General features: G+C 33.4%; 3 protein-coding genes across 4 annotated transcripts; 1 reads left to right on the top strand and 2 right to left on the bottom strand.

Annotated features, from left to right (window-relative positions):
• Positions 1 to 621: 621 nt before the first annotated feature.
• RpS23 (ribosomal protein S23) lies at positions 622 to 3,439 on the bottom strand. Its single transcript, XM_090119323.1, has 5 exons — positions 3,335 to 3,439; positions 2,827 to 2,986; positions 2,058 to 2,256; positions 1,071 to 1,160; positions 622 to 695 (listed from the first exon to the last, which is right to left on the bottom strand). The coding sequence occupies exons 1-4, from the start codon at positions 3,336 to 3,338 to the stop codon at positions 1,092 to 1,094; spliced, it is 432 nt and encodes a 143-aa protein (XP_089975449.1). The 5' UTR covers positions 3,339 to 3,439; the 3' UTR covers positions 622 to 695; positions 1,071 to 1,091.
• Positions 3,440 to 4,042: 603 nt separating this feature from the next.
• On the top strand, positions 4,043 to 4,621 carry Polr2I (RNA polymerase II subunit RpII15). Its single transcript, XM_090117315.1, has one exon. The coding sequence runs from the start codon at positions 4,184 to 4,186 to the stop codon at positions 4,562 to 4,564; it is 381 nt and encodes a 126-aa protein (XP_089973441.1). The 5' UTR covers positions 4,043 to 4,183; the 3' UTR covers positions 4,565 to 4,621.
• Positions 4,622 to 8,601: 3,980 nt separating this feature from the next.
• LOC149909343 (ectin-like) lies at positions 8,602 to 25,411 on the bottom strand. 2 transcript variants are annotated; one of them, XM_090119319.1, is made up of 7 exons: positions 25,185 to 25,411; positions 22,962 to 23,105; positions 21,467 to 21,545; positions 12,101 to 12,250; positions 10,737 to 10,866; positions 9,861 to 9,950; positions 8,602 to 8,921 (listed from the first exon to the last, which is right to left on the bottom strand). In XM_090119319.1, the coding sequence occupies exons 1-7, from the start codon at positions 25,373 to 25,375 to the stop codon at positions 8,737 to 8,739; spliced, it is 969 nt and encodes a 322-aa protein (XP_089975445.1). In that variant the 5' UTR covers positions 25,376 to 25,411; the 3' UTR covers positions 8,602 to 8,736. The 2 variants fall into 2 exon arrangements, with proteins under 2 accessions (XP_089975445.1, XP_089975444.1); XM_090119318.1 differs by having other exon boundaries at positions 21,467 to 21,542; positions 25,185 to 25,375.
• Positions 25,412 to 26,552: the final 1,141 nt, after the last annotated feature.

The raw sequence follows: 26,552 nt of genomic DNA, 5'->3' as shown, positions 1-26,552 counted from the left end.
CTACCTACCTACTAATTATTCGCGTGGCTCAAATATTTGATTATAAAATAGAACTTAGTTTAAATTTACGTAGGTACTGCAAAGGCTATCAGACTATATTCAAGACTTCCCTATCTAGGCCCGCGACCGTGCATGCGTAGATTCAAATTCAAACGAAGTATCATCAAAATTCGTCCAGTAGTTTTTGTGAACAAGTTTGCCAACAGAATATTTCAAAAGATTTGTGTCTTGCATGAATGTATGATCCATGGGTATTTTCTTATTTTATTCAATGTACAGATTTGAACTCGGTTTTTTCCTTTTTCTGTCACAGTTTAGTTTTAGTATAGGAATGTATAGATAACAGAAATTTAGTTGCAATAAATAAACATTTTACTTTATTCTGAGAGATCGTAGAGTATTTTTTTCCGCCGGTTTGCGGCGGCTAATGGCCAAATGAGTAAATTTGACTCTTACAAAGCAAGAGCAAAATTTTTATTTTAGAAATATTTTTAGCATAGCACTGCATGTTCTGATCTTTTTCCATATGAAAATCTTTTTATGTATTATCATTGGGTGAAGTAAATCATGAGGAAGGTGAAAACTGAAAATGTTAAGGTTTTGAGAAAATAAAACACGAAATTGGTCGTACACACAGCTTTATTGCGTACTTGATTTTATCATTTTAAAAAAGTTACACTTAGAGCGACGCTGCACTGAAACAAGAGAAAAAATAATGTTATTACAAGAAATTATAATAATTAGAAAACTACTAATAGTCAAGAAAATGAATCAGTAAATATATAACGTCATGGCATTCAGTAGTAGCAAATAGAGATAACATCATTTTAAAATTTAATCAAGTATTTTTTATATAAATAGTGGTAAGTTCTGGAATTTCATTTAATCATACTTCTATAAGCTTATTAGTGCTCAATCTGGGATCTATGACTGCAAAAGGGAGCAACATCTTTTAACAATACTAATGGAAAAAAGTATTTTGGTAGAGACCGTTATATACGCAAAACTGACAAACAAACAAGTAGCTTTCCACAGATCAACAACTTATTAAAATTATAAAATACACACACCTTATCACAATGTAAGATGACCTACGACCTAGGCCTTTCCTTCTTCTCTTTGTATAAAGCCAGCAATGACACATTGGCCACCTTCACTACCTGAAATCACAAGTTATTTAGCTTTGAAAACATTTATTTAGATAATTATACAAATACTTGATAAACTCAGTACATTGCGATGCATCATGGCATTCAGAGTAGCAAATACTCCAAAATCATTGGCTAATCATCATGCACCTGACTAAGATATCAATATTGTTTACAATAACAAAAGGGAGATAAAATTGAAAATATGATTGAGAATGTTTTTGCTGAGCATTTGTTAAGACATAAATCTATATAGTTTTTATATTGATAATGAATAATGGAAAGAATATTAGAAACTATAAAAAAACTTTACACAATACTAGAAATGAAAAATAATTCATTTTATAAATTAAAGATGTATATTTGTTATGAAATGCTTTAAAGAAGTTACTGTACTTCTGTAAAAAATGTTAAGAGTACATAATGTACCAATAATAATCTTAGTTAAGACTTTGGTGACTTATATAATATGCAGTTGTATTCTTATGATTATAATTTATTAAAACTTTATTATCAAATTCAACCAATTTAATACATGAATATTCTTACTCATACTAATAAATGGCAGCTTTTTCTTTCCAAATGTATGTTTGGGTCAACCACACTGATACAATTTTAATTATGAGGAAAAGCAATATATCCTCAACTTTAAGTTTACATGAGGAAGAATATGAAATAAAGTATATTTAGATCGCATTCCAACGGGCTGGAAATTCTTTCAACTTAAGTTTATTTTTTTTGAAGTGATACTTCTTTATCGGGGTTGGGCAAAAATTTAGTGTAACATTTTTGCGTTACGCCGTACGCGTGACATTTTTAAGGTCATAAAGAAGTTTCACTTCTTACGTGTGTACTCTAGTACACACATACATTTTTTTTTAGTATTAAAATTAATTAAACAATATTTACCTTGAATCGAACTCCAGGAATATCACCAACAGCGTGACCCTTACGACCAAAACCCGCTACTAATACTTCGTCGTTCTCCTCAATGTGGTTGAGACAACCGTCCCTCGGGACGAACGCTGTCACTTTCTTGCCGTTTTTGATCAGCTGCACCCTGACACACTTGCGGATAGCAGAGTTGGGCTGTTTAGCTTCAACACCTCTGCAATATCAAACAGTTTAATTAACTTTCTATAAGACTCAATACAGATATAGAAATAAATTTTGATCATAATGCATGTCTAGAAGAAGTAAAAGTACGGCTATAACATCTAGTTGATACAGATCATGTAAAAATTACATTCATAGATTCAGTTACATCAAAATAAAGTTTTGTTATTGAAAAAGTACGAAATCACTCGCATTATTAACTTGGCATTAATAAGGACATGCATAATTATGATTTACACGCAGTACACACACACAACAGTTAGATCAATGAAAGTTTTTAACGGTAATAACAGTAAATAACACGCTCGCAAGTTCGTTGACCCACATGTGTCCAGTGTCACATACCGCACTCGCCGCTTCTCGTCTCGTCGCCAGAAGCCGCCACTCGCAGTATTATCCTGTGATTGTAGCTACAACACATTCACAGGAATAATACCACGCGCGGAGACATCCTCGCACCTTCGATATGACGCACTCACTGTTTTACTTCGACACTTTCTTGTAGCACTTGTAACACTTCACTATTTAGTATATAACACGCACTTCCATCACTGATACTTACACTTTCTCCAGAACGATGCCTTTAGCGTGAGAAGCACCTCCGAAGGGATTGGCCTTCCACCTTGTGCCCATGTGGGCTTTTTTGAACTCCTTGTCAGCCCATCGTTGCTCACGACGATGGTTCACGTGCTTACGCGCCGTGCGTATACCACGGGGTTTGCCTGAAATTCAAAATCACCGGTTCTAACCAATGTTTTCAAGCATCGTAAAAATCAACACTAATCACTTTTGGGACTGCGTTATGCATCGAAAATACTTAATTGTACCTCTAAATAATCGTAGAGTTTACGAGATTCAAATGGATTTAATAATGCACCACGAGAAAAACATGTCTGCGCCATGGCCGACACCTAGGCATGCAGATATTTTGGAATTACATCATTTTTTTAACTCAAAACTAATAGAACCATCACTTCTGCATCGCGAGACTTCTTTTCACACTTATTAACACAACTTAAAACAATAATAACATAGAAACTACAATAATTTGGCGCAAAACTACCGCTTACCCATTTGGATAGCGCGACACCAATCGGCTACGGATAGGAAAAGAAATAAGGTTCCGCCAACCACAACGATCTGGAATCATGGCTACCAACAACAGAAAAAAAAACAAAATGTTGCCACTTGCCACACATAAATACAGATAAAAGAATATATTATTATCTTGTAATCTTTACAAAATTAAAGTATGTTATTTTAATTAAGTGACTAAAATACAAAGTAACAGGTTAACTCTAATAGGTCTAAGTTAGGTACTTAATAATAATACTCTAAAATTTATTTGATGATTCTGATTTCAAATCATTTTGTTTCAAAATTTAAATCATGTTATATCTATTATTGACGTGACAACGTCTTATAATTATTCGATAGAGCCGCGTGCACGCACGAAAAAACATGACTCATGCGGCGTTACCTCGCTCTGAGGCGTTCCATGAAGTGCGAGCGAGAGCGCGGAACGAACGACAAAGAAGCACAATCGGACGTTGTCACGTTCAACTATCGTTGAAACCTTGGTTAAAACCGACTTTACAGACAACCAATTTTTGAAAATTACATTTGCACTCTATTGGAACACTAATGTAACTTATTTACTACTTTTTATTGTAAAATTTATTATATATGAATTATTTGTAATATGTGTAGTAGGTAGATTATCTGTGGTAGGTATTGTATGTAAAAAAAGAATTGTCAGTTGTCAAAATCTCGAAATTTCGGTATAGAAATTGACCATAAATTGACAATTTACAATAACACACAACAGTCTGCAAAAATACATCATATTTTTAAAAGCAATATCCAAAACTTGAAGAATATTCATTATTACTTCAATTTTGTAAAGTACTTTTGGCGATATGACATTAAATCTTGGAAGAAAAGACGGTGGCCCGGGCTACGTTGGTATTCAGTTCTGTCAAGAATGCAATAACATGCTTTACCCGCGCGAAGATAAAAACAATAAAGTTTTGTTATACGCTTGTAGAAATTGCGATTACAAGCAACTTGCAGATTCCAACTGTGTGTACGTGAACAAAATTATGCACGAAGTTGATGAATTGACTCATATAAATCCCGATGTCGTTAGTGACCCAACTCTACCCCGTACGAAGGATCATACGTGTCCAAAATGCAATCACAGAGAAGCTGTATTCTTCCAGGGTCAAACTAGACGAGCTGAAGAAGAGATGAGGCTCTATTATGTATGTACCAGTTGCAAGCATAGATGGACTGAGTGAATATTATTTATTGTTATATTTATAGGGAATTTAAAGTATAATAAAGTGTAAGTACAACATTTGGATTTTCATTAATTAACCTTCATGATATCTTGCCTTCTGGATTTGTACCATGTTTTTCTTATTCTGTAGGAATGATTATTACAAATTAGGATACTGTAGGTAATATCAATTTAACCCATTGACCACCGTAAGCCCCGATCGGGGCGCGACACAATAGATTTTCTATTGTGTCTGTGATTCCGAGGACTGATGGATTAATACATTGATACTTTTGAATCTCTTTATTCCTACTATGTTAAACCAGATCTATTGTTCTTACAAGATTCAAAAGACTGATACACTTGTCCCTAAAGAAAGTCATTTGAAGAAATAGATATATAATGCCTTATGCATCTACACCACACCCCATAAGGGAACAGATGACTCATTTTACATTCAAAGGTTTCATATAAAAATAAAACACAAAATGAAAGTATTTTTTTATTAACTGAAAATATTGCCAAGCCACATTTATAACAATTAACAATTCACAGCCTTTAATTGTACAACTAATTTAACTAAATATTGCCAAATATAAAAACCGTATTCAACTTACACAATTTTATAAGCAAAACAACAGTAAAAAATAATATTCAAAACATAATGATGGCTGATAGGCCTTTAAAATCTCAATTAATCGTTATTAATAAAAATAAAAGGAGTATATTCAAAAGTTTTAAATTAATAGCAATATAACTTATAACTATATAAAAAGCTCAATATTAAATATGCTATACATAACCATTATAAAAGCATTCAATTAACTTATTTTATAAAAATTAAAAAGCTATATATTCTATTTGGACTTTCATTTTAATAACAATTAGTAGTAATTCTCTCATAGACCAGGCTTTATTTCTATTATAAGCTAAATCTATATCTAGGGCAACAAATATTAGCCTATATTGAAAACACTAACATAAGGTATCATCAGGTAAGACCACAGCTATCAAGGCAAATTCTTTTTTATTCTTCTTTACAAATATAATGTAATAACAAATAGTGTGCTGGATTACTTGGCAATTGGTGATTCACAACTTTTCATAATATTTACCCTTCTTCAGGGATTTATTATTTGTAAATCAGCATCTACATTATAAAATTAAAGATGTATGAAAAGATACCTTGCTGTAACTGAGGTCTTACAATAACTGATGAAGCATATTACATTTAAATGTATAATCTTTGCAACCTTAAATTATAACCTCGATTCTCTTACTTGTGCATTAAAATATTGATAATAGCAAGTGTCTTGCTATACAACCATTTAAAAATGTGTGAATCTGCTACAAAAGCAGGCCGTAAAATATAAAAGTGCTTTATGTTTAAAGAATTCAATCCGCATACTGTTTTAGTTCTGAAATTGCAATGCCTTATGTTGGCGATCATAAGGAAAATGTGAAAATCATACTTAATGTATGTTTTTATTTTTATATGGATTAAGTACTTGTTCATTTTATTCCTCAACACCAATCCATGAATTGGGATTCAAAAATACATATACCCACTAACATTTTCATCCGACTTCATTCTTAATAATTGACTTTAAAAGTTCTGAATAAAACATGGCATTCATTATCAGCATCCACTCCACACCAAATTTTTCTTAGATTTTTAGTTAATTATTAACATTTCGTAACTAATCATTTCGTATTTGCCGCCATTTTCAATTTTACAAAATGGCGGCAAATTTAAAAATACTCGCTAAACCTCTATTGCAACTTAAGAACTAAAGGCCTTCAAACACTGTTACCCTTATATTATTATTATTTTTTAAATTATACATTAGTCAATGCCTACATCTAAATAACGTTATCTATCAACACAATCTACAAATACTAGGCAGGACAATATTTAACAAGTGTACATAAGAATATCAACCTTCAAGGAAGACGGATTTTGGATGAGGGAAGAGCAGGATTAATACTAGTACAAAGAAGAGAGTTACTTACTTAACAAAATGTAATTAAAATTAAAAATATAGGTAGTTAAATAACCTATGAACAGATTTCTAACTATGGATAAAGCTATTTTTTATAATTTCTAAAAATTCACGGTAATGGCGATTAGACCACTATTTGTACCAACAGCAATATGTGACTGTACTAATTTTGTGAAAATACCTAACGAAAAGGACTTGTGTGTATTTATTTCGTGTCTTGAGTTGGTTAAAATTTATTTATGTGCTCTCGGTAGGCAACTATACGAGTATTAATATTCTTAGTAAGAAATAAGATACTTAATAGCTTAGGCTGTGTGTAATCTATATTTTGGAATATTAGAACAATTCTAAATATTATGTAGGTAGGTGGATTCTACATTAAGCGCAGTTTTAGAAGATATTCAGCTTTCTCTGATTACTACTATTTAAAGTAGGCCAAGAAAGTTGATGTGTATGTGATAATTTATTAAATAATATACCAATATATATTTCTACATCATAATATTTGATGAACTAATTATTTAAACTCGATGTACTTTAAAATGTGCGTTAAAATTATTGCTTTATAAGCGAATACTGTTATCAAATGTAAGCTCAGGCGAAACAACCGTTATTACATTACAATAATATATTAATATAACAATATTACCTTATATTAACTTAAAATATAGGCGTTATAATATTTTACATAAAAGCATAATAGACTAAGTCTTTCAACGCACCTGAATTTGAATCTCTAAAGACCGCTATTCATTTTGTTCTTTATGTACCGCAACAAAATTTCCTACAGCACCTAATTCTATAATATAATATACGTTAAAATCCCTATCAGCTCAGCTCATCAACTTCATATAAAAATAATTTGGAAAATCCAAAAGTGCACGCCTCATAATTTTTTTTTAATAAATATTTATTAATTATTATTTTTGTTTATTTAATAACAATTAAACCACATCGAATCAGACCCTGAAAAATGAAAGGGTTCTATTCCTGAGCATACTCAAGCGTAAGAGAAAAAAAAAGACTCGATTAGTAAAGTATTTCGGTCGCTATCGTGTTAACAAGAAAAAGGATCCGCACATACAGACACACGGACGTCCAAGACAGAACTTTTTTAAACTGTTTTTTAACTAGTTTAAATAACAAAAATGACATCAAAAATATCATGAACGTTAAAAATAGTGTTTTTTCTTAATATGTGTGTGTATGTATTATCTTACAAGTGCAATGTATGATACATAAAGACATTTTAAGTTTGAAAAATCAGATGTTTTGCGCGAAGTGACAGTAGTACCCACCTCAACGCTTCGCTTATGAGGCGTGCAAAACCTACGCATGCGTGAAATATAGATTGTCCATCTTCGAACCAACCAGGTCTAAAACAAAAGGATGTCTCTAGTGCCGTTATTATGCCTACTTTGTGCTCCTTGTAAATTCATTAGACAGGCCTTTGTGGAAAAGGACTAAAAACTAAGACTGATTAGTGAGTCCCATCAACATCAAATGGTTTTATGTTATTTTTTGTTTAACCCCGCTCAAAATTCCGTAAAATATAAAAAATTATATCCTCTCTTATCAAAACAAAGTCATATTCGTGAACCGGTATCGAACCGAATTCACAATAACCGAGTATATTACGGTGCCTATCTTCATAAGCTTTGGGTATTTTCATTAGAAATACTGAAAACACTGAGTCCATTAAATACCAGCTCACACCTGAAGCCTATCAATATTTATTATAGTGTCGTCTCGCAGACGTGACGTGCTTAGAAATTCAGTTTTCGTTTAAATAACATTACAACGAAATTACTTATATCTATCTACCCTCCATCTACGTTACGACACGCTCCATTTCAACAAAAGGTCGTTCCAGCCTTAATTTTTGGCGTAAACATTTTACGCTTATGTCCTTTGACATTAACCAATAGATTACGTAAACTTAACAAATTCATAATATTTACGTAGACTTAAGTAACTAGACTTCTGGAAGGACCTTTCAATGACCAAGCTAAGCTTTACTTTAAATGTGTGGTTTACTGTATAAAGTTCAGTTTCAAAGCTTTCACAGAAGTCTATGAAGGAGTTAGGTACAAATTAACAATTTCTAAACTCTACCACATTCAGCACCCGTTTATCGATTCATCGTGGCATCGATCCGTAACCTCCTGCCACGTATAGAAAACCTTCGTCACTGTTCCGGAGGTAACTCTGGCGTGTTATCAGGCAACGGTGGTAGAACATTTGTCTCGAACTGGCCGGATCCATTCCCTGGGGGAGAGTAATTGGCGACAACTATCACCTTACCTGCGCGAGATCTTGCCTTGCCAACGCCGAAGAAACGAGTCGACACCCATACCATTTGGGTGAAGTGGCCTGAAAGTATTTTGTACGTTTAATTTATTTAAATACTATATACAACTCGACTCATAATCATGCTCAAATTGTCCGAACCTTAACTCTGCCTGTATATGTATCAGGCAGACTTTTCTATAATGAGCATTACTGCCACTGTCGGACACATATTTTTACGACTATTTAATAAGCGTTAAGGTGATTGTGAGTCTATTTGTTTATTGTACGTTCAATTGAGTGATTATCTGTTGTGCTATATTGTACTAACTACTACAATGGCGCATAAACTAACAAGTCCTATTAATATATTTCTTTTTTAATAAAGTACGTAGTCTGCCGCCATTCTGAATAATTTAAATAACACCCACAACGACGAGAAAATTATCATAACATATTATTATTTTATGTAAACGTGGTCTACAAACATGAAAACATTTTATATTGATAAATAGAAGCTAGTTCAAAATTACCTTGGGAACTAAATTATTCAGAATCCTTTCTCGCAGGACCTAGACTACCTGACCAAAGGGAATCAATCAAATAACTGTATACCAAATTTAGGAAACGTCCTAAATAAATATGGAGCACATAAGGGAAATTCTCGATAACCTTTTGGCTTTGTGACCGTAATCCGGACAATATTATATTGTCTATGTTTCGTAAAACTTTATAAATCTATAGGTATATCTATTTTTTTTCATAGATTGACAAATATTCGGCTGTATTTTTTGACCGTTCGAGCTCTCCGTAATAATTGGACTAACACTGGCAGATAGCTGATAGGATGCACTGACTAACTTGGCATACAAATGACTAACGCGAACGCATTACTTGCCCACTGAAATGGATTGAAATATTGCCAGCGAATGACTACGTACAAAAGCACTGGTGCGAATAAAACCGCGAACATTTTGCCATTATTAATTTTCCAATACATTGCTCTTGCAAGTTGAATTTTACCTGCATTTACGTTGGCGTGGAGGACGTCGGATTCCTTGAAGAAATTATATTGGCGCACGGCTGCATACCAGTACGAGGAAACTTCTTGACCTGAGATTATTACATTTTTCATAAGTGTATAAGTAGTTATATTCTTGAAAATTTCATACTTTTTAGCACTAAAATAACTTTAAGGCTGGTCCTGGAATCATACATTTAATAAATATTCTACACTTAAAGACTTCTAAGTTCTAACGTCGCTTGCCCCAGCTTCACTCGATTTACCCCGGATCAAAAAAATTGTCAAGGTAGAGTTAGGCTAAGGAGTTAGGTACCTATGCCACTAGCTTTCTGTTAGTAAACGAATTTTCTAACCCCTATTGGGTTCCCTCGGCCGCAATAATAATTATCGAAAATCATTGGACCAGTTTATCTACAGCCAAGGCCCCAACTCCCTAGGAATTTGATCTATATTGAAGCGTGGGTTGCTTTTAACTTTTAAGATGTAATTAGGGATTGACTCAAAAGGTCGCCCCAATTTAGCATAAAGGTTTGAGACTGCTTAATTCAAATTATATACTCGTTTAAATTATTTGCAATAGGAACCAAATAAGGATGTAGAATGTAGATAAAATCCAGAAGAAAATATTAAATTTGTGTGTCAAATTTTTTTTTTAAGTTAGTGCGCCTAACCGAGTTGGTGGTTCTCCTTAATATTGAAAGTGATCACCACCGCATATGAACACTTGTAGAGGTACTTCGCATCTGCAAATGAGTATAATCAGATCTGTAGTCTTTCATGTCCCTAACCGGGAAGCCGTTAAAGTCAAATCAATTTTGAATTAAGGAAGTATCTGCTATATGATAAAATATAAATTATAAAGGCACAATACATACCAGTGATTTCCGGCTGCAGAGCACTAACAGGCCTCTGGTAGAGGTTCTGTCCGACGTCCCTGTCGTTCCTGTAGTAGAACTTATTTGTATGCGCCAAGTGGTTCGCCCACGCCTGAGCGTAGTCGCAGAGCTAAAAATAAATTACGTTGGGCTTTACCGAAATTAAACATAAAATCGACTATTTAAGAACAGGTAGTCTCAAGTTCATCCATCTTTAACTTAAGGGTAACACCAGGTACTATAGAGTTAGTTCATTAGCTATTTTTAGTACCCTGCAGAATCTTTTTTTTATTTATTTATTTAAAGCAAACTCCTATTTTCAAGCAGCGTCAATGAATATAAAACTACTTGTACCATAGGTTTGTTATGCAAAAATAGATGTCTAATGACAACGAATGAAATATTCAGTCCTCTCCGCATAAATTTGAACAGAACTAAATTAAACGAGGTGTTTGCAGAGCATTCCTCGAGCCCATGAATGAAGCCATTATTCCGCTCGCATTGCTTCTCTCAACTATTTTAATATTTACGCAGTTGGAATTTTCTCGTAAAAAGTTTGCGCGATTCTAACAAGGCTTATGAAAAGGTCGCTCATTATGACGCGTTTTAATGGCAAGCAAACTTATAATTGCGTGCTCGTTAACGAGATTCGTACGCGACCTACGTATTTTGTTAACAATGGTGAATTTGCACGTTTCTATTAGTAAGGGCGTTAAAATTTCGATTACCAACACCCATATTTTAGTTTTCAAACGACGATTATCTGAATCATAAAGCAATTTGATGCAGACTTCTTTGACGAGACGAAATGTTAGCACGATTGAGGGTTTATACAGGTTTATATCTAGAGCTTCATTAATTTCCAGAGATTTCCTTTGACATAGCATGACATCAATCGAGAGTATATTCCCCGTAGACTTTGTCAGTGACCGGAGTAGGTACACGTGTAAAATAAAGTCCGGTCATATTTCAGTACCATTTCATTTGATTTAGTCCTCGTTTCAGCTAGGACCGTTCTGAAACTGGGATTTTCGGCTGAAATATGGCATCGTATCCGACATCCGATCTGATTTCTATTTTATTCTGTTATTTTTATACAACAATCTTCGGTCAATTAATGTGTGATGTGTCGCTAGTTAAGCAGAATGATCGGCATAATTAACATGTTCTGGAATATATAAACATCACAACTTCTAGAATTCCAACTTCTTCACTTTGAACGCCACATAATACTGCCTAATCCTGTAGCTATACGATACTACTGAAATTTCTACCAATTCAATGCCCTACAGAAGTAGACCACGTCAAGAATGTTCCCAAATCTTGGACTTATAATAGATCATGATACAACAATCATAACTCACCTCAGGCGCCATATAAAGTTGGGGAGCACCATGCCTCTGACGATACACATTATGCCAACACAGGCACTCCGTGATGAAGTCGCTGTCCTGCCACGCGGTGCGAACCTCGCTCCACTGCACCACCATGCTGACTGGTCTTGTTTTTAGCACCTGCATATGATTTGAGGAATGAGGACCTGCCTTAATCTTTTTAAGAAATCTATAAAGATTTCTTAAAAAGATTCTAATTCTAAGAAATCTTTATACATTTCTTAAAAAGATTCCCTTATTCCACTAGACTTTAGAAGCATGTTTAATAAGTATTGTATCTTAGACAAAATATGCAAGTTATGCAACACAGTTTAATAGTCGACTATAGCATAATTCTCACGAATAAATGCTACGTTATTTAAATTTAAATCATTGCAGTATTAGCGGTTTACATCGTGATTAACCCATTTTAATACATGAAAGAAAATATGCTAAACTGCGAAGGCAACAAGGCTAAAATGCAGTAAGGCTAAAATGCGGAAAAATGTTACAGAGAGCTATAATTTCAGAATTTTCTTGGATTGGATACTTGAAGAATTTCAACTATAAATAAACAGTCCCTTGAAAGTTTAAAGTTCACATCTTCAGAAATCACCTTGTATGAACTGCTAGTCTAAAAATATTTTAACTCACACAATACTTGCCCAGTCCCACTAGAAGTAATAAGTCGAGTAAGACTTAGTTCTTGGCTCGTAGCCAAAGTAATTTAACAGTAAGATATTCTATAAAGTCTCCGAATTAAGTAGATATAGATTTGCTGTATGATTTATAAGTTTTAATGATAAAACTTATAAAAGTAGCGTGCATATATAATATTCTTATATATAAAATTCTCGTGTCACAATGTTAGTCTGCATACTCCTCCGAAACGGGTGGACCGATTCTCATGAAATTTTCTGTGCATATCGGGTAAGTCTGAGAATCGGCCAACATCTATTTTTCATATGTACCACGGGCGAAGCCGGGGCGGACCGCTAGTATATATACTGATATAATATTTCTTAGACACTGATATAATATTTATATTTAATATTAATTATATAATATTTATTTTATATGACTACTGATATAATATTTCTTAGACATCTTCACTCGACCAAAGTCGGTACATGGTCGGTACAAGAATGACTCGCAACTGCAGACGACCGTTATTTATAAGACGATTATTCGAGTGGCGTGACTGTGTGAGTCAGCGCAGGTGTTATTTGTGTTGTTTTGATCGTTATTTTGAATATGACATGTAATATTATTATTATTTGATAATTAAATGATTATTAATACTTTTATCCATTTGATTATTATTAAAATAATTAATAAAGTTCATCAAATCAATCAATCAATCAAATTAATATAATAATATATATCGTTGAAATAGTTATTTACATTAACATCATCATCATCAGCTCATATAATATCAGCCCGTTCCCACTGCTGTGCCAGGAGCCTCCTATGAGGGTACATAGTAATCATTACTCAACTGTATTGCACTAACAGACATACCGAGACCATACTACCATCATTTTGGGTAAAGAAAATGGTCCGTTAAACATTTAGCATGCCTGAATCAAGTTGTAGAAGTAGCTAGGTCACAAATATAAAGGGATTAGAATTTACATGAAATTAAATCTCAGGGTTAAAACCATACAATCACGAATGTGCATGGTAACAATCTAAGCACACAGGGGTTAATAATATACAGTATGCAAGTGAGCAATTAATTTTAATTGTATGGCCTGCACGCTCGTAGCAGCGCACCTAAACTGATGGCTAGACTTGCTTTTGCTTTGAATTTGATCGAGTAAAAAGCCACATATCAAGTGCCAAATAGTCTGTACTCTGAACATATTTTAAATCAGCCCTCTCGATGAAAAAATATATTTACTTCAATGCAGTTTCTCTTTCCAATAAAGACATCTATGACCTAATTTAAGATTGGAATCTACCTTAAGAACCACATTAAGAACTATACATTAATAACCTTAAAATATCTATTTTATTATGTCTGTATTACTAATATTTCAGGATTAGTATGTAGACTGTATTTTTTTACTATAGATTATCGAGAAAGTGTGAAACACTATTGAAATGCAATTTAATTCTGTTCTAGAATTCTGTGCCCGCTCGCATGCACATCACGTTATCGTGCAAGTCGTTTACCAATATTTCTGTTTTCTATTTTACATAGTTTAAGTTGTTTTACAAAAAGACTTAGCATCTGCTTATTAAGATACCTATCTATCTTTATTTGGTTATTTCCAACTGCTATATTTTTAGCGGTCCGAGTCCAGACAAAGTCTAAAAACCAAAAATCTGACAAAAAATGCGATGTCAAAATAGGTTCCGTAAAGTACGTTCACTCTTCATTTACTTAGTTAGTATTTCCTAGACTTTTAAAGGAACTCCTTCTGGAGGAGTCTAGGAAATATGAAGATAGATAGATTTTGGCTCTTTGCCATTAATCTTGGAGAGTGTCCCTCCCCATGGAGCATCGATTCAGCCCGTAATAATCCACCAGAGGCAAAACTAGAGGCGCCACGAATACTCTGAACTCTGTTTTTACTTGTGAATAATGTAACATAATATACTATTTGATATAATCTAGAGTTTATAGTCTAAGCTCTAAGCTATACGATACGTTAAGTTATGGTTTAGTTACTTCGAGTAAATACACTAATTGGCAATTAGGTGGGAAACTGGCTTCTCCATGACGCCTTATATCATTTGATTCTAGATAAACATCCTATTGAAATATCCGTAAATAAAAAAATAAGAAAACGATGACATCGATAGAATCTAATGTACAAAATATATCGATTTGTATAATATTCAATATTGATATTCTCATTCTAACGACCCTCACCAGTCACCTGTGCTCCACTCATATCACAATACCCTGAAAATACTTCCTTCAAACTTGCATTATAATATTAAATAACGATGTATTATAAAGTTTTGAGGCTCTAGTATAGAATCTGAGTTAAATGACGACCCACTAGTACTGATATTAGATACCTATATGAAATTACCTACTTAGGGTAAACGCAGCTATCAACGACCCATCGAAAATCTGAAGGTATTACCGACCTATAAAAGTAATTCGAAATTTAAACGTTTCTAGAACTATTCTAGCTATAGGTAGGCAAAGTTATACACGAATGTGTTACTTGAGCATCGTATACTTTTACGTTAGTGTGAATAACTGTGCAAAAAAGAGTTAAAATACGTAAGTTGCTGCGGGGTAGCGTGGACGCAGGACATGTCGTACTGTTCCGTTGTTCCTTCGGGTAAGTACTGTGATTTATCTTTTTAAGACATTTACAAACAAATGACATCTATACTTTAATTTATATTACTAAATGTCAATGCATTTAAGTGTCAACTTTTCATTTCTTACAACATTTTATTGATAAAAAGTAATTTGAAACGATAAAACTTTAAATTAAAATGGGACGGTGTTAGCTTCACCAGTTTAAGCCGTGGCAGGTATCGACGACCCGTAAGTCGGCAATGGCAGCAACGTAACTTTTTGTTTTAATTTTCTTTTATGTTATTGTATCACACTAACACAAGTGGTTTTATGGACCAGTTTAAATCTAAGCTATTAGTCTTCATAAAAATCTATTAACGACTAGACTTTTTTGTCTAGTGTTTACCTTTTAGCGTTGTCAATTTATACAAAGTTATGATATTTTTCGAGGATCGATATGGAATAGTTACAGTAGTAAATCATTGTTTTTTTTGTTCAAACAATATGCATTTGTTCATATTTTGTATGGCATTAATCAATTATAATCTATTTTATAGTCTGATGGTCAAATGAATTAAAATAACCATTTTTTTTATGGGTCGGTAATACAATTTAGATTTATACTTACATACTTTATTACCGACCCATGTGGGTCGGCAATAGCAACTATAGGAAGCTATTACCGATCGAATATAGATTGTTTAGTTTCTCATCTACAAATTCAAATTCAAATTGCTTTATTTGCAGAATGTAGAATAAAGATGTTTGTAGATACAGATAATATTGATCCTTAAACATGTAGTTGAGCGTGCAAATATATTTTTACTACTTTTATGACATAATAGGTGCCTATTAAAAATGCTTCTTCATGGTTAAATTAACATAAAACATATAATTATATTTTTTCCAGAAATAAGGAGCCAAAAAAGCGGCGAAAAGTATACAATAAAACACAACTCGCCGAAGCAATCAATCAAATAGCATAAGAAAATATCCTAGAGTTTGAAATCCTTAATTTAATATATGTACATATATTAATAGTATTTTGTTGATTAATTTAAAAGTTTATAATTATTTAGTTAATTACTAATAAGCTCATTTGTTTCGTTAAAAATAACTATAATAAAAAAATACGAATATATTCGCATTTTTATTTCATTTTATTAAGATCGGTAATCATCATCATCACTAGCTTCTATACATTCCATTGCTGGAAAAAGGCCTCCTCTCACATACGATCGGGAATAGCTGCATAAAAATCGTTAATAGCTTCACAGCCATTTTTATGGGTCGGTAATTGCAACAATCGACTAATAGACCGGGAGATACTGACACAAAATTTCGAGTCATTTGTAACAGGATGGCGGTTCTACAGGGGTCTTAGTACGCAATGAAAAAAAGAAAAATGATGGTGTGAACGCTGGTACCGGTGGGTTAGTCGCGTGGGCGTTAGTCGAACTCGTCGGAAAAATAGCGAAAGTCAAACGATTTGTAACACAAAAATTTTAGAATTTACCGATAGCCCATAAAAAAGAAGTAGGCGGTAGTGTCATGCCATACTTTTCCGGTATGACTTACAGCCCGCCATACCGACGCGAATGTGTTGATTTAAAAAAAACAATTATTCAACCATTTGTACCAAGCTAACTTTTGCACAGGTAACCATCGTCGTGCAGCCATTTACGAAAATCGCCATGCCATACTTTTCGGACGATTCCAAATGGTCGCCATACCGCCGAAAATCTGCAAAATTTTTTTATTTCGCCTATCTTTTTGTACCAGTATTGCATTTGGCTTTTTGGAGAGTATTTGATAAAATGTGACCATTAATATATTTGCCATACTTCTAGTAGGGGGAATAAGTGCTGTCATACTTGAAAAATAAATTTATTATTAATTTATATAAGTGAAGATTTCCAACACCTAGATCTTTGAAATTTTGTATTTATATTCGTTGATCCTCAAACTTACAGGAAAAATAAGTGCCATACTGTTACAAATCGTTTGACTTTCGCTATTTTCCGATGAGTTCGACTAACGCCCACGCGACTAAGCCGCCGGTACCAGCGTTCACACCATCATTTTTCTTTTTGTCATTGCGTACTAAGAACCCTGTAGAACCGCCATCCTGTTACAAATGACTCGAAATTTTGTGTCAGTATCTCCCGGTCTATAAGTCACATTGTAAATTATTTTTTACAAGATAATCATTTATTAGAATGTATTTGCTTCAATAAAAACATTTTTTATACATAACACTAGCATATAAAATGAAACTATAAATCTTTAGAAGAACCAGTATACTTAAAAAATATGGTTGATTTGAAAATTGCCTTAGGGGGGTCGTTAATACCTGCGTTTACCTTAATTAAGTTTTACACCAAACCTAATTGAAAAAGAATACCTGACAAAAAAAATACTCTTCTTGCAATTTGGCAGAATACAACCTTCCTCCAACATGAACAAAAATAATCACACAACGATACTAAAGGTTTATGCAACCAATCATAATATAAAAAAGCTATTGGTGCATAACAAAAACACTGCGCAATATTCGGACACATTGAAATCCCAATGCAGCATCTTTTATTGGCAGATATAACCGCTGCGGGTTCGGCCTAGCCGCATCTGCGCCAGTGCTCTAAAATTCATGACTACATTCGTTACTACAGGGAATTCGAATAGCTGCATTACAACTTGCCTTTACGAAATGTGAATTTAAATCATATTAAACACATAATAAATGTGTTATTTTGTATGCATGGATGTGAATATTTCAGGCCTCCAGGATGGAATTTGTGTTTGCATGAAATCTAAGGAAGTTAAAAATCGAAATATAAATGCTTTTTTGCGGTATTATGAGAGACGAAGGCGCGCGCAAAGACGTGGCCCGCGCTAAAGGCAAAAATGAATAAAATAAAGTAAAAAATAATAAAACTTAATTTCACTGTGTTTAAAACGAATAAAAAAGATCCAGGGAGTTAAATGGTTTAAAAACAAGCGTTTTTTTTTACTTTTCGGGAACTACATGTCTACTTGAATGTTGAATGAGTAGGTAAATTTTTATAAATAAAATTTAAATGTTACCTACTTTTTTCTGTATGAAAAAAGAGTGCTCTATCTACGTATAGAGATATCATTCAAATACGTACGACTTTTAATAAGCGGACTACACGAGTGATTTCACTGCTAAAGCTAGAAATGTAATAAAGACGAAATTTCAAATTATTATAGCTAAAGTTATGAATAGTGCACATCTGTCACCAGAGTTACACGTTCAGCAGAACTGACCTATTTCTGACCACAAACCTTGGTCCACTTCAGAGTTCTATGCATCATGCTATTCTTTTTTCTTATATTTTTTATTATAAGCAAGTTTGCACGCTATATAGCAGAAAACCGCAAGCATTCTATTTCATAGCTGGTAAAAGCCATGTAAAAGCTATATTCAAGCCGCACAATAACTTCCTATAAACTTCTTGGCAATATGTTCCGAAACTGGTATGATTTGGTTCCGTGACTTTTGTTTCACTATATCGCCGGATTTTAATTTAACCCGAATAATTATTGCTATTTCAGCACATCAATGAAAAATATTATAACAATAATACAGAATACTCAACACTACCATAAAGCCATACAAGCAATGCACACCAATTTACACCATAGCTTGTGGGTGTCAGTATGAGATTAATAATTATTGCATCGCTTTTCCAACATTTTTTTTAATAAATAATTAATTTTTACAGACTAAATAGAAGTGCAAAATATGAAAATTGAAATGTCATGACATTTCAACCGCGATTGAACCACACATAAACCATACCTACGCAAATTTGCATCACCCATTTATTCTGCAAGCAAAACCGTTATTTTAATAAGGGCAAGAATATGAAAACATGAATAACGTCGCGTGTATAAATTATATCTGGCATCACATCGCAACCATTCTTAGAATTCCGGTCCAATAAATATGATTCGCGAAGAATTTATAACATCAAAATAATTTCAATTCGTATTTCGAAATAGTTATTTTTGGAATAATAAGCTTTCAATTTCTACATCAGTGACTCCGCGTCGTAGCCAGTTTATGTTACGGCATGAATGAGTGAGCACCCTTGAGGTGGAGACAGGAGACCCTACAAAGGGTCCTCACTCCTCCCACAGCAACCTACGTAGATACTTACGATCGGGTTTTATTGTCCAATTTGCGTGATAGTTCTCGCCTTACTTAGCTCATGTTCCTCGTATTCTGTATTTCAAGAGCTGATAATATTCATTACAAGGACGTAAATATGTATACGTAGAGTTAGAGCCTAGAGGTATAGTGTAGGTACAAGCGTCGAGCGTATAGGATAGGTATGTAGTTAATACTTACTACATACTAATCGGTAGTTCTACTTTTTGATTAGATGGTTTTTTTTAAGCCTACTGTTTGTTACATCAAGTACCTATAGGCTATATTCTAACATTAATACCATTCTCATGAAAAGCTATAATTACAAAGCATTGCCGTATCACTCAGATGATTAGTCTTGAGATTGATTGATAACTTAGGTAAGTACAATACAGTGATGATGAATTTTATTGAAACTGACTGAGGGCTTAGAAAAAATCAGTTTAGATTACATGACCCTTTCAATACTGACAAGGGTTTTGATCGATGTTTCGTTGGAAATTATGGATCGTAGGTAATGGAATTCAGAGGTAGGAAGAAGGGTTGGTTTCGGGTTAATGGTTGCGCACTAAGTGAAACGCGAATCAATACTGTAGGAATATCTTACTAATTATTTCGGCATTTCACTCAATTTCCATTTTCACGCTTCGCTAATTAGAATTAATCTTAGTTCATCCTACTTATAATTAAGTTTTTAACAAAGAGAAAATTAGCTTTTAGGCCTAGTTATCTTTACATTTGTAATGCGGTCCAGAATATGTAGGTACATTTGAATTCAATCTCATTGTAAAAAAAAATTGAGACTAGCAAGACCCAAAAAAATACATAATTTATTTTAATCAGACCATATTCTTGTTTCCTATAACTTCCCTTCCCCCTTCCCTATATATCCCATGCTATGAAAAGTTCCAAAATGGCATTAAAACTTTTCTACAAAATATTACTTTGATATCTTACGTGATATTTATGTAAAATTGTTATGCAAGGTGTGCTGGTGTGATAAAAAATCTGATAACAGCTCAAGGAAGGGCCCAATAGGTAACAAGGCCACACATTTCGCTCGGGTCAAGGCCGGAGCAGTTGGTATCCCTTGTAATCTTACGAAATACCATCATTATTTTAATTGCTTCCTGCTTTTACCAAGGAAGAGCTTTTAGTGTGAACTGTGAACGAGTTAGAAATATTTCGAATCATTATGCTGTATCTGTAGTCATGTAATTAAGAGATGAGAAGTTTCAGGGAGTTTTATTATAATATTTTTTGACGATTTTGGTATAGGTAAAGAAGCTAGAATAACTGGAGACGAATTTTGGTGGTTTTTATTAAGAGAATTGCAGTAGAACACAAAGTGAATGTTGCATTAATTTAAAACTGTGTAACAAATAGCATATAATGTGTAGATGTGAAAAGATTAGTCATCTATTAAAGTACATAAATCGAAAGAAACGTATTCATTTCGCACCTAGACCACTTATTGTGCCCAGACTACCTAAAATTAGGCTATTCTAGATTTCAATTGGATTGTTAAAGCACTTCCAATTAATGAATGAAGTTCATTCAGGCACGAGTACACGGTAATAGAGCTTAATTAGCGCTTTTTAAAGCAATAAATAAAGCTATCGAGGCTGCTTCAAGAGCCTACGACTTTTAGTTCACTATGAAATATTGTTTGCTGTGAGCCGACGCTCTTCATTGCAAATAAATCTCTTATTTAGCGCTTTTAGTTTTAAACTTCTTGAATTCAAGAGAGGTGAATAAATAATTAGAATAAGAATTAAGAACTCACATTTTGGCTGTTTTAAAAATGAAATTTCTAATCGTCTTCTTGTAGGAAATGACGCCTGATTTCAACAAAACAGTATAATTTTTGTATGAATTTATGTAAATAATATACCTGAGCACATTAACTTACCTTTTGCAGTAATTTAGGCCTGTTGTCAAGTTGCTCTGTTTCATGATGGTCCGATTCGTTGTTATTTTTCGTTGATCTCCTAAACATAAATATACTGGTCATTGAAATAATAGATAAAAATGAATTTACTAAACTTACACTGGCTCCTAACTAAGATAAAGTTTATAAAACATTATTTAAACCTTTCATTTAGGTACATGGATGATATTGTTAGTACCTAACTTATGACTTATGAGTGACTTATTTCTGTTAATCTTAATCTTAATCTTAATACTATGTATTATAAAGGCGAAAGTTTGTAAGTTTATGGATGTATGGATGTTTGTTACTCTTTCACGTAAAAACTACTGAACCGATTACAATGAAATTTAGCACACATATAGAGGGTAACTTGGATTAACACATAGGATAGGTTTTATCCCGGAAATCCCACGGGAACGGGAACTATGCGGGTTTTCCTTTGAAAACGCGGGCGAAGCCGCGGTTGGAAATCTAGTATAAAATTATATCAACAAATTGAACGCCTCTTCTTACTCCTTTCAAAATAAAACTTGGAAGGCTTTCCATTTCATTTAAAAAAGCCATCAATTACCAAATGCAAATTACAAGAGGCGAGGGTGCCCGGTGCGTGTCTAACTCCAATACCTGACTAGGTATGTACTTCCAAGGTTGGCTCTACGGCTAAACGTTAATCAAGATTTATATTACCTTTTATTTTGTGTTTATTTGTGTATATTTATTAATTACACGGTTCTATTAACGATTTGATTATGAAAGTTATTTGTTACAAGTTAGAACCGTGTTACAGTAACACGTTAATTAAAAAATAATATGTATAGCTAAACGCACGCTCAAAGTCCTGAAATAATTGTATTGTCATTTGTCACAGATCCTTGATAAGTGTAAAAAGTTTGAATGAAACGTGTCCGTTTAAAATGGGTAAAAATGGAGTCGGTTACATACAAATATATAAACATACAGGTGAAGCCATAGGTGATGCTAATAAAAGCTTCAAAAAATACTAAATATCGGTAAACGATACAAAAATAGTCAAGCCATTTGGAAAGTGAAGAAAAAGCTCGCAAACGACTTCAGTTTTGCGGAGTGAAATTGGTAATTTGGATAAAAGGAAAATACTTTTTGATTGTGGCTTTGAAATATTATATAGCCATTGTAATGTAAATGATTTTAATTTCCTGTCCAAATTCAGGGTAAGATTCCTGTTCTATACAATATGAAGAACGTATTTCGTATAATCTTTCTATCTTATAATATCTTTAAAGCAAAGGAAATTGCCAGCCTTTTTTGTTCTATCATACCATTTCAAACGATCTTTAATCAGTAGGGAGTAGTTACTTTGACACTATACATATTTCTAAAACATAATTATAATGTTTGATACAAAGAACTGTAAAAAACGTTTGTATCAATCTTTACTAATGAACACTAGTGATTAACTTGACATATCTGTGGTAATAAACAGATAAAAAAATACCTATCATGCTGCAATAGAGCTGGAGCGACCTTCTTCCTCAAGTTAGCGAGGGCTGTCAGCTCCTCACGCTTCCGAGACGGTGGAGGGGCTCCACATAGCGTCAAGAGGGGCATCGGAGATGGCTGAGCATTTCGTGATAACAGCCTGTGGAAATAAAAAGATATAAAAGAAAGAAGGAAACATTTAGTTGACGCATATAATAAAACGGGTCAACTAAAAATGTTATCCAGTCAGCATATATACACTGCAACAGTGATTTGCAGTGTCGAATTGTAACGATTGGAATTGCACGTTCATACGTGGCTATGAAGAAGAAGCTTTCCGCCGCACTTTCAGCACGCGTTGTATAATTCTTAAATTATACACTAAACCCTTCCTCGTTAACCACGCTTTTCCTTTCGCGTGAAAAATAGCATGAACATCGGTGCAGTCGTTTTTGCGTTTATCGCTAACAGATAGACAAAAAGAAGGACTTTTGTTTCCTCACCGAATACCGATAGAGTTGAATTAGATTGCTGTGGTTAGATGGTGTGGTATTTGTTTAAGGTATTGCTACGGTAAAGCAAAAAACGCGAGTTCTAAAATCTAATCCCATCTCACGAAAAATTTGTTATCTATTCAGTATTCTTTAAAAAATCAGATTAATTTTTTCAACTACTCGTCTAGATGCTTCTTCGTTTTATAATCATCTAATTCTAATCTAATTTAAACAGAAACTTGATAAATTCTTAAATATCAAATAACTTTATATAATATATATTGGAAGTTAAGGAACCATCGAACGCGCAGGACTGAGAAAATACCTGCGTGTACTTATTAATTAGAGAGGCATCAGCTTGCGTATGGCTCTTTGTAAAACCATGTAACATCTTACATCAGCTTCGTATCCCTCAGGCAAACGGGGTGCCAAATTCAGTTATAGAATGGTAATGCCACGCTTTTACCCAAAAATAGATGCCTAGTAAATGTTTTTAAGTTCGAGAGCGTAGAGCCTATACTAGAGGGATTTACCGCATTTTCGATGACATTTAATTTATGCTCGAACAAAAATATCACCTCGTTACTGCGACTTGGTTCTACTGTTTAGTTCTTATACCTACATATATTAATATTATTCCACCTACTTAAGTATCTACAGATTAGTTTTTATTAGAGGATAAATAATACCTACATGTCAGCGGAAACATTTTGCCAACTTTCTTTGATAACTCTCTCAAAGTTTGGAACCTTCGAAGTTTATGAAGATATTTTATGTGAGTTACCTTCTTAATCAAGAAAGTAACCAACCTTCAGCTCTAATTAATTGCTTTTGCTTCTAAAATATAAGCCTTAATAAATCGAAATAAGTACATGTTCTTCGAGATGTTGGTACCTACAGCTATCTATAGATAGATGAAGTAGATACTCCGTAATTCATTCATCAGATAAATCATAGTTCGTACGGTCTAATAATTTATTTGATCAAATTAAAAATAAATGCTCATAATATCTTTAAACTTTAAACCAATTGACTGTACATTTTTTGTCTGATATAAACGATATTATATTAATTATATTTTAAATATTAAGCATTCCAATTTACAAAGCCATAATGAGCTTATTTAATCATAAAACGACTGAAAAAAAAAACAAATTTAAACAGAACGGGCACACGAGGGTATGTGTAAGTGTTTTTTAATATTATTATTGATGATACATTCATTCGGGATAAAAGCACTTCAACTTACATCACCCATCAATCAATCAGGAGATTTCTATTTTTTTTTTATTCAAAACATTACTGTATAAGCAGAACATTGAGAGGAAATATTAAAAATTGGCTGAATGGCTGATGACATTTTCTTTTTTTTTTCAGTATTCCAATTTTAAAATTCAATTTTTTCATGATACGCAAAAATATTATGAAATAAATTTTGATTTTGTTTTATAACATTTAATTAATCGTGTTAAATAAGAAGATAGATTAGATAATATTGAAAATCTTTCATAAATAATTTTTGCGTTTTGTTTTCATAAATTTATTTTGAATATTTGGAGCAACGCAATGTTTAGATTATCAACTGATCCTATAGACATTAGAAACAATATTGTTTTGTCGAATTTAAACTTGCAGTACACATCGCAATATTATCGTCAATATCAGCGTCTCTTAGGCAATTAATTATTAATTTAAAACAATAAACAAATTTGCTTTCAGCTATTATGAAGATAAAGAACACATACCGCTTTGAGGCCGGCGTGCGTTTCGACAAGAGTGTATAATCATAAAGGTTCGAACTCGACGGATGATTATTAATTGCCGGTGTCGGTGGGTAGTACACTTCATCTTCTCTGTAATTGTTGTTTACTAACATCGATTTCAACGGTAACAATTCGACATTGTCGTCGCCACGGCGATCGCGTTGTGCCGTCATAGCGGTGCTAGCATCGTGTGACGCGCTCGGCTGCTAGCAGCCTACTGAAAGATCTGTCCTTGAAAATGCTGCAGCGACCAGCGCTGAAACGCGGAGATGGGATGAGGAAATTTAAAAGTAAAATTCGGTAATGCTATATTTTCTCGCGCCTTTATGTTTTTGTTAGTGGTTTAATGCGTTACTCCTATTTATATGTAGGGTTAACGAAATCATTGAAATGAGCCTTTTCTTAATTTTCCTATACATATAATTGAAATATGATATATAAACGAAGGTAAAGAATTTTGTGCTATGAATATAACTTGATTATTAATTTTATTAATGTTGAGATCATACTGAAGGTGAATTACTACTAATCTACTTTATCTAATTCAATAAGTGGCTTAGTTTATCGAGTTTATTTCTTTGAACTTCGATATGCAAAAATGACTAATAAATAGTTGGGTCGCGCGGTTGCATCCGCTGATGAACACAAAACACATCAAACACATCTCTGTATCAAACTTCATGCAGATCCAAACAGCTTTTTACATAGCTTAATATACATCCATCATAAAATGTCTTGCATCCATGATCCAACTACCCTCATAAACTTTCACGGTTATAATGTGTTTATAATATTAATATGATATAGGTAATAGCTGGTATCGTATATACTTAGACCAGGGGTTCCCAATCTGTACGCCGCGGCGCCGGTGCGCGTAGAATGTACCTAAAGAAGAGAGAAAGATTTGCCGAATCTTAAATTATAAACAGACGTTCGAACTGGTGCGACCGGACCACCGTACTCGTGCGGTGCGATCGACTCGCCACACGACCGCACCGCACCTAGGGTTGCCAGTATTTAAGATGCCAGGATTTAAGGGTTAACAGCATCAAAAATACGAGTTTTAGTTATTTTTTACGGGAGATAATTAAAACAGCAATGTTAAATAGAGAAAATTTATTTTTGGCATTTATATTTGCTGTTGGAAGAAACAGCTTTTAATAGCTCTTCATTTTCTAAAGCGAATGTATAAAAATCTTTGCACGATAATTTAAAATTACATTTTATTAATTTGCAGCTTCGCCTTTACAGTTTCAATATTCAATTGGTTTCGGCTATCCGTCCAGGCATTGCCGCACAAAGAAAATATTCTTTGTTTAAAAATTATGATTAAATTTACGATTTTTAAAA

This window comes from Colias eurytheme, chromosome 3 (genome assembly GCF_061535395.1).
Source record: "Colias eurytheme isolate Ceu_HAF_F1 chromosome 3, ilColEury1 Martin Lab GWU primary, whole genome shotgun sequence".
In the NCBI taxonomy this organism is placed as follows: Eukaryota; Metazoa; Arthropoda; class Insecta; order Lepidoptera; family Pieridae; genus Colias; species Colias eurytheme.
This window is presented reverse-complemented; position numbering and strand designations above follow the sequence as displayed.

Excerpts from the sequence above, each read along its gene's own strand:
- RpS23 (XM_090119323.1), bottom strand. Across the intron at positions 2,257-2,826 it reads GGCATCGTTCTGGAGAAAGT|AGGTGTTGAAGCTAAACAGC; the intron begins GTAAGTATCAGT and ends TTGATATTGCAG. Across the intron at positions 1,161-2,057 it reads TTCCTGGAGTTCGATTCAAG|GTAGTGAAGGTGGCCAATGT; the intron begins GTAAATATTGTT and ends TTGTGATTTCAG.
- Polr2I (XM_090117315.1), top strand. The coding sequence starts at position 4,184 with ATGACATTAAATCTTGGAAGAAAAGACGGTGGCCCGGGCTACGTTGGT.
- LOC149909343 (XM_090119319.1), bottom strand. The coding sequence starts at position 25,375 with ATGACGGCACAACGCGATCGCCGTGGCGACGACAATGTCGAATTGTTA. Across the intron at positions 23,106-25,184 it reads CGCACGCCGGCCTCAAAGCG|GCTGTTATCACGAAATGCTC; the intron begins GTATGTGTTCTT and ends TTATTTCCACAG. Across the intron at positions 9,951-10,736 it reads TCTGCAGCCGGAAATCACTG|GTCAAGAAGTTTCCTCGTAC; the intron begins GTATGTATTGTG and ends TAATAATCTCAG.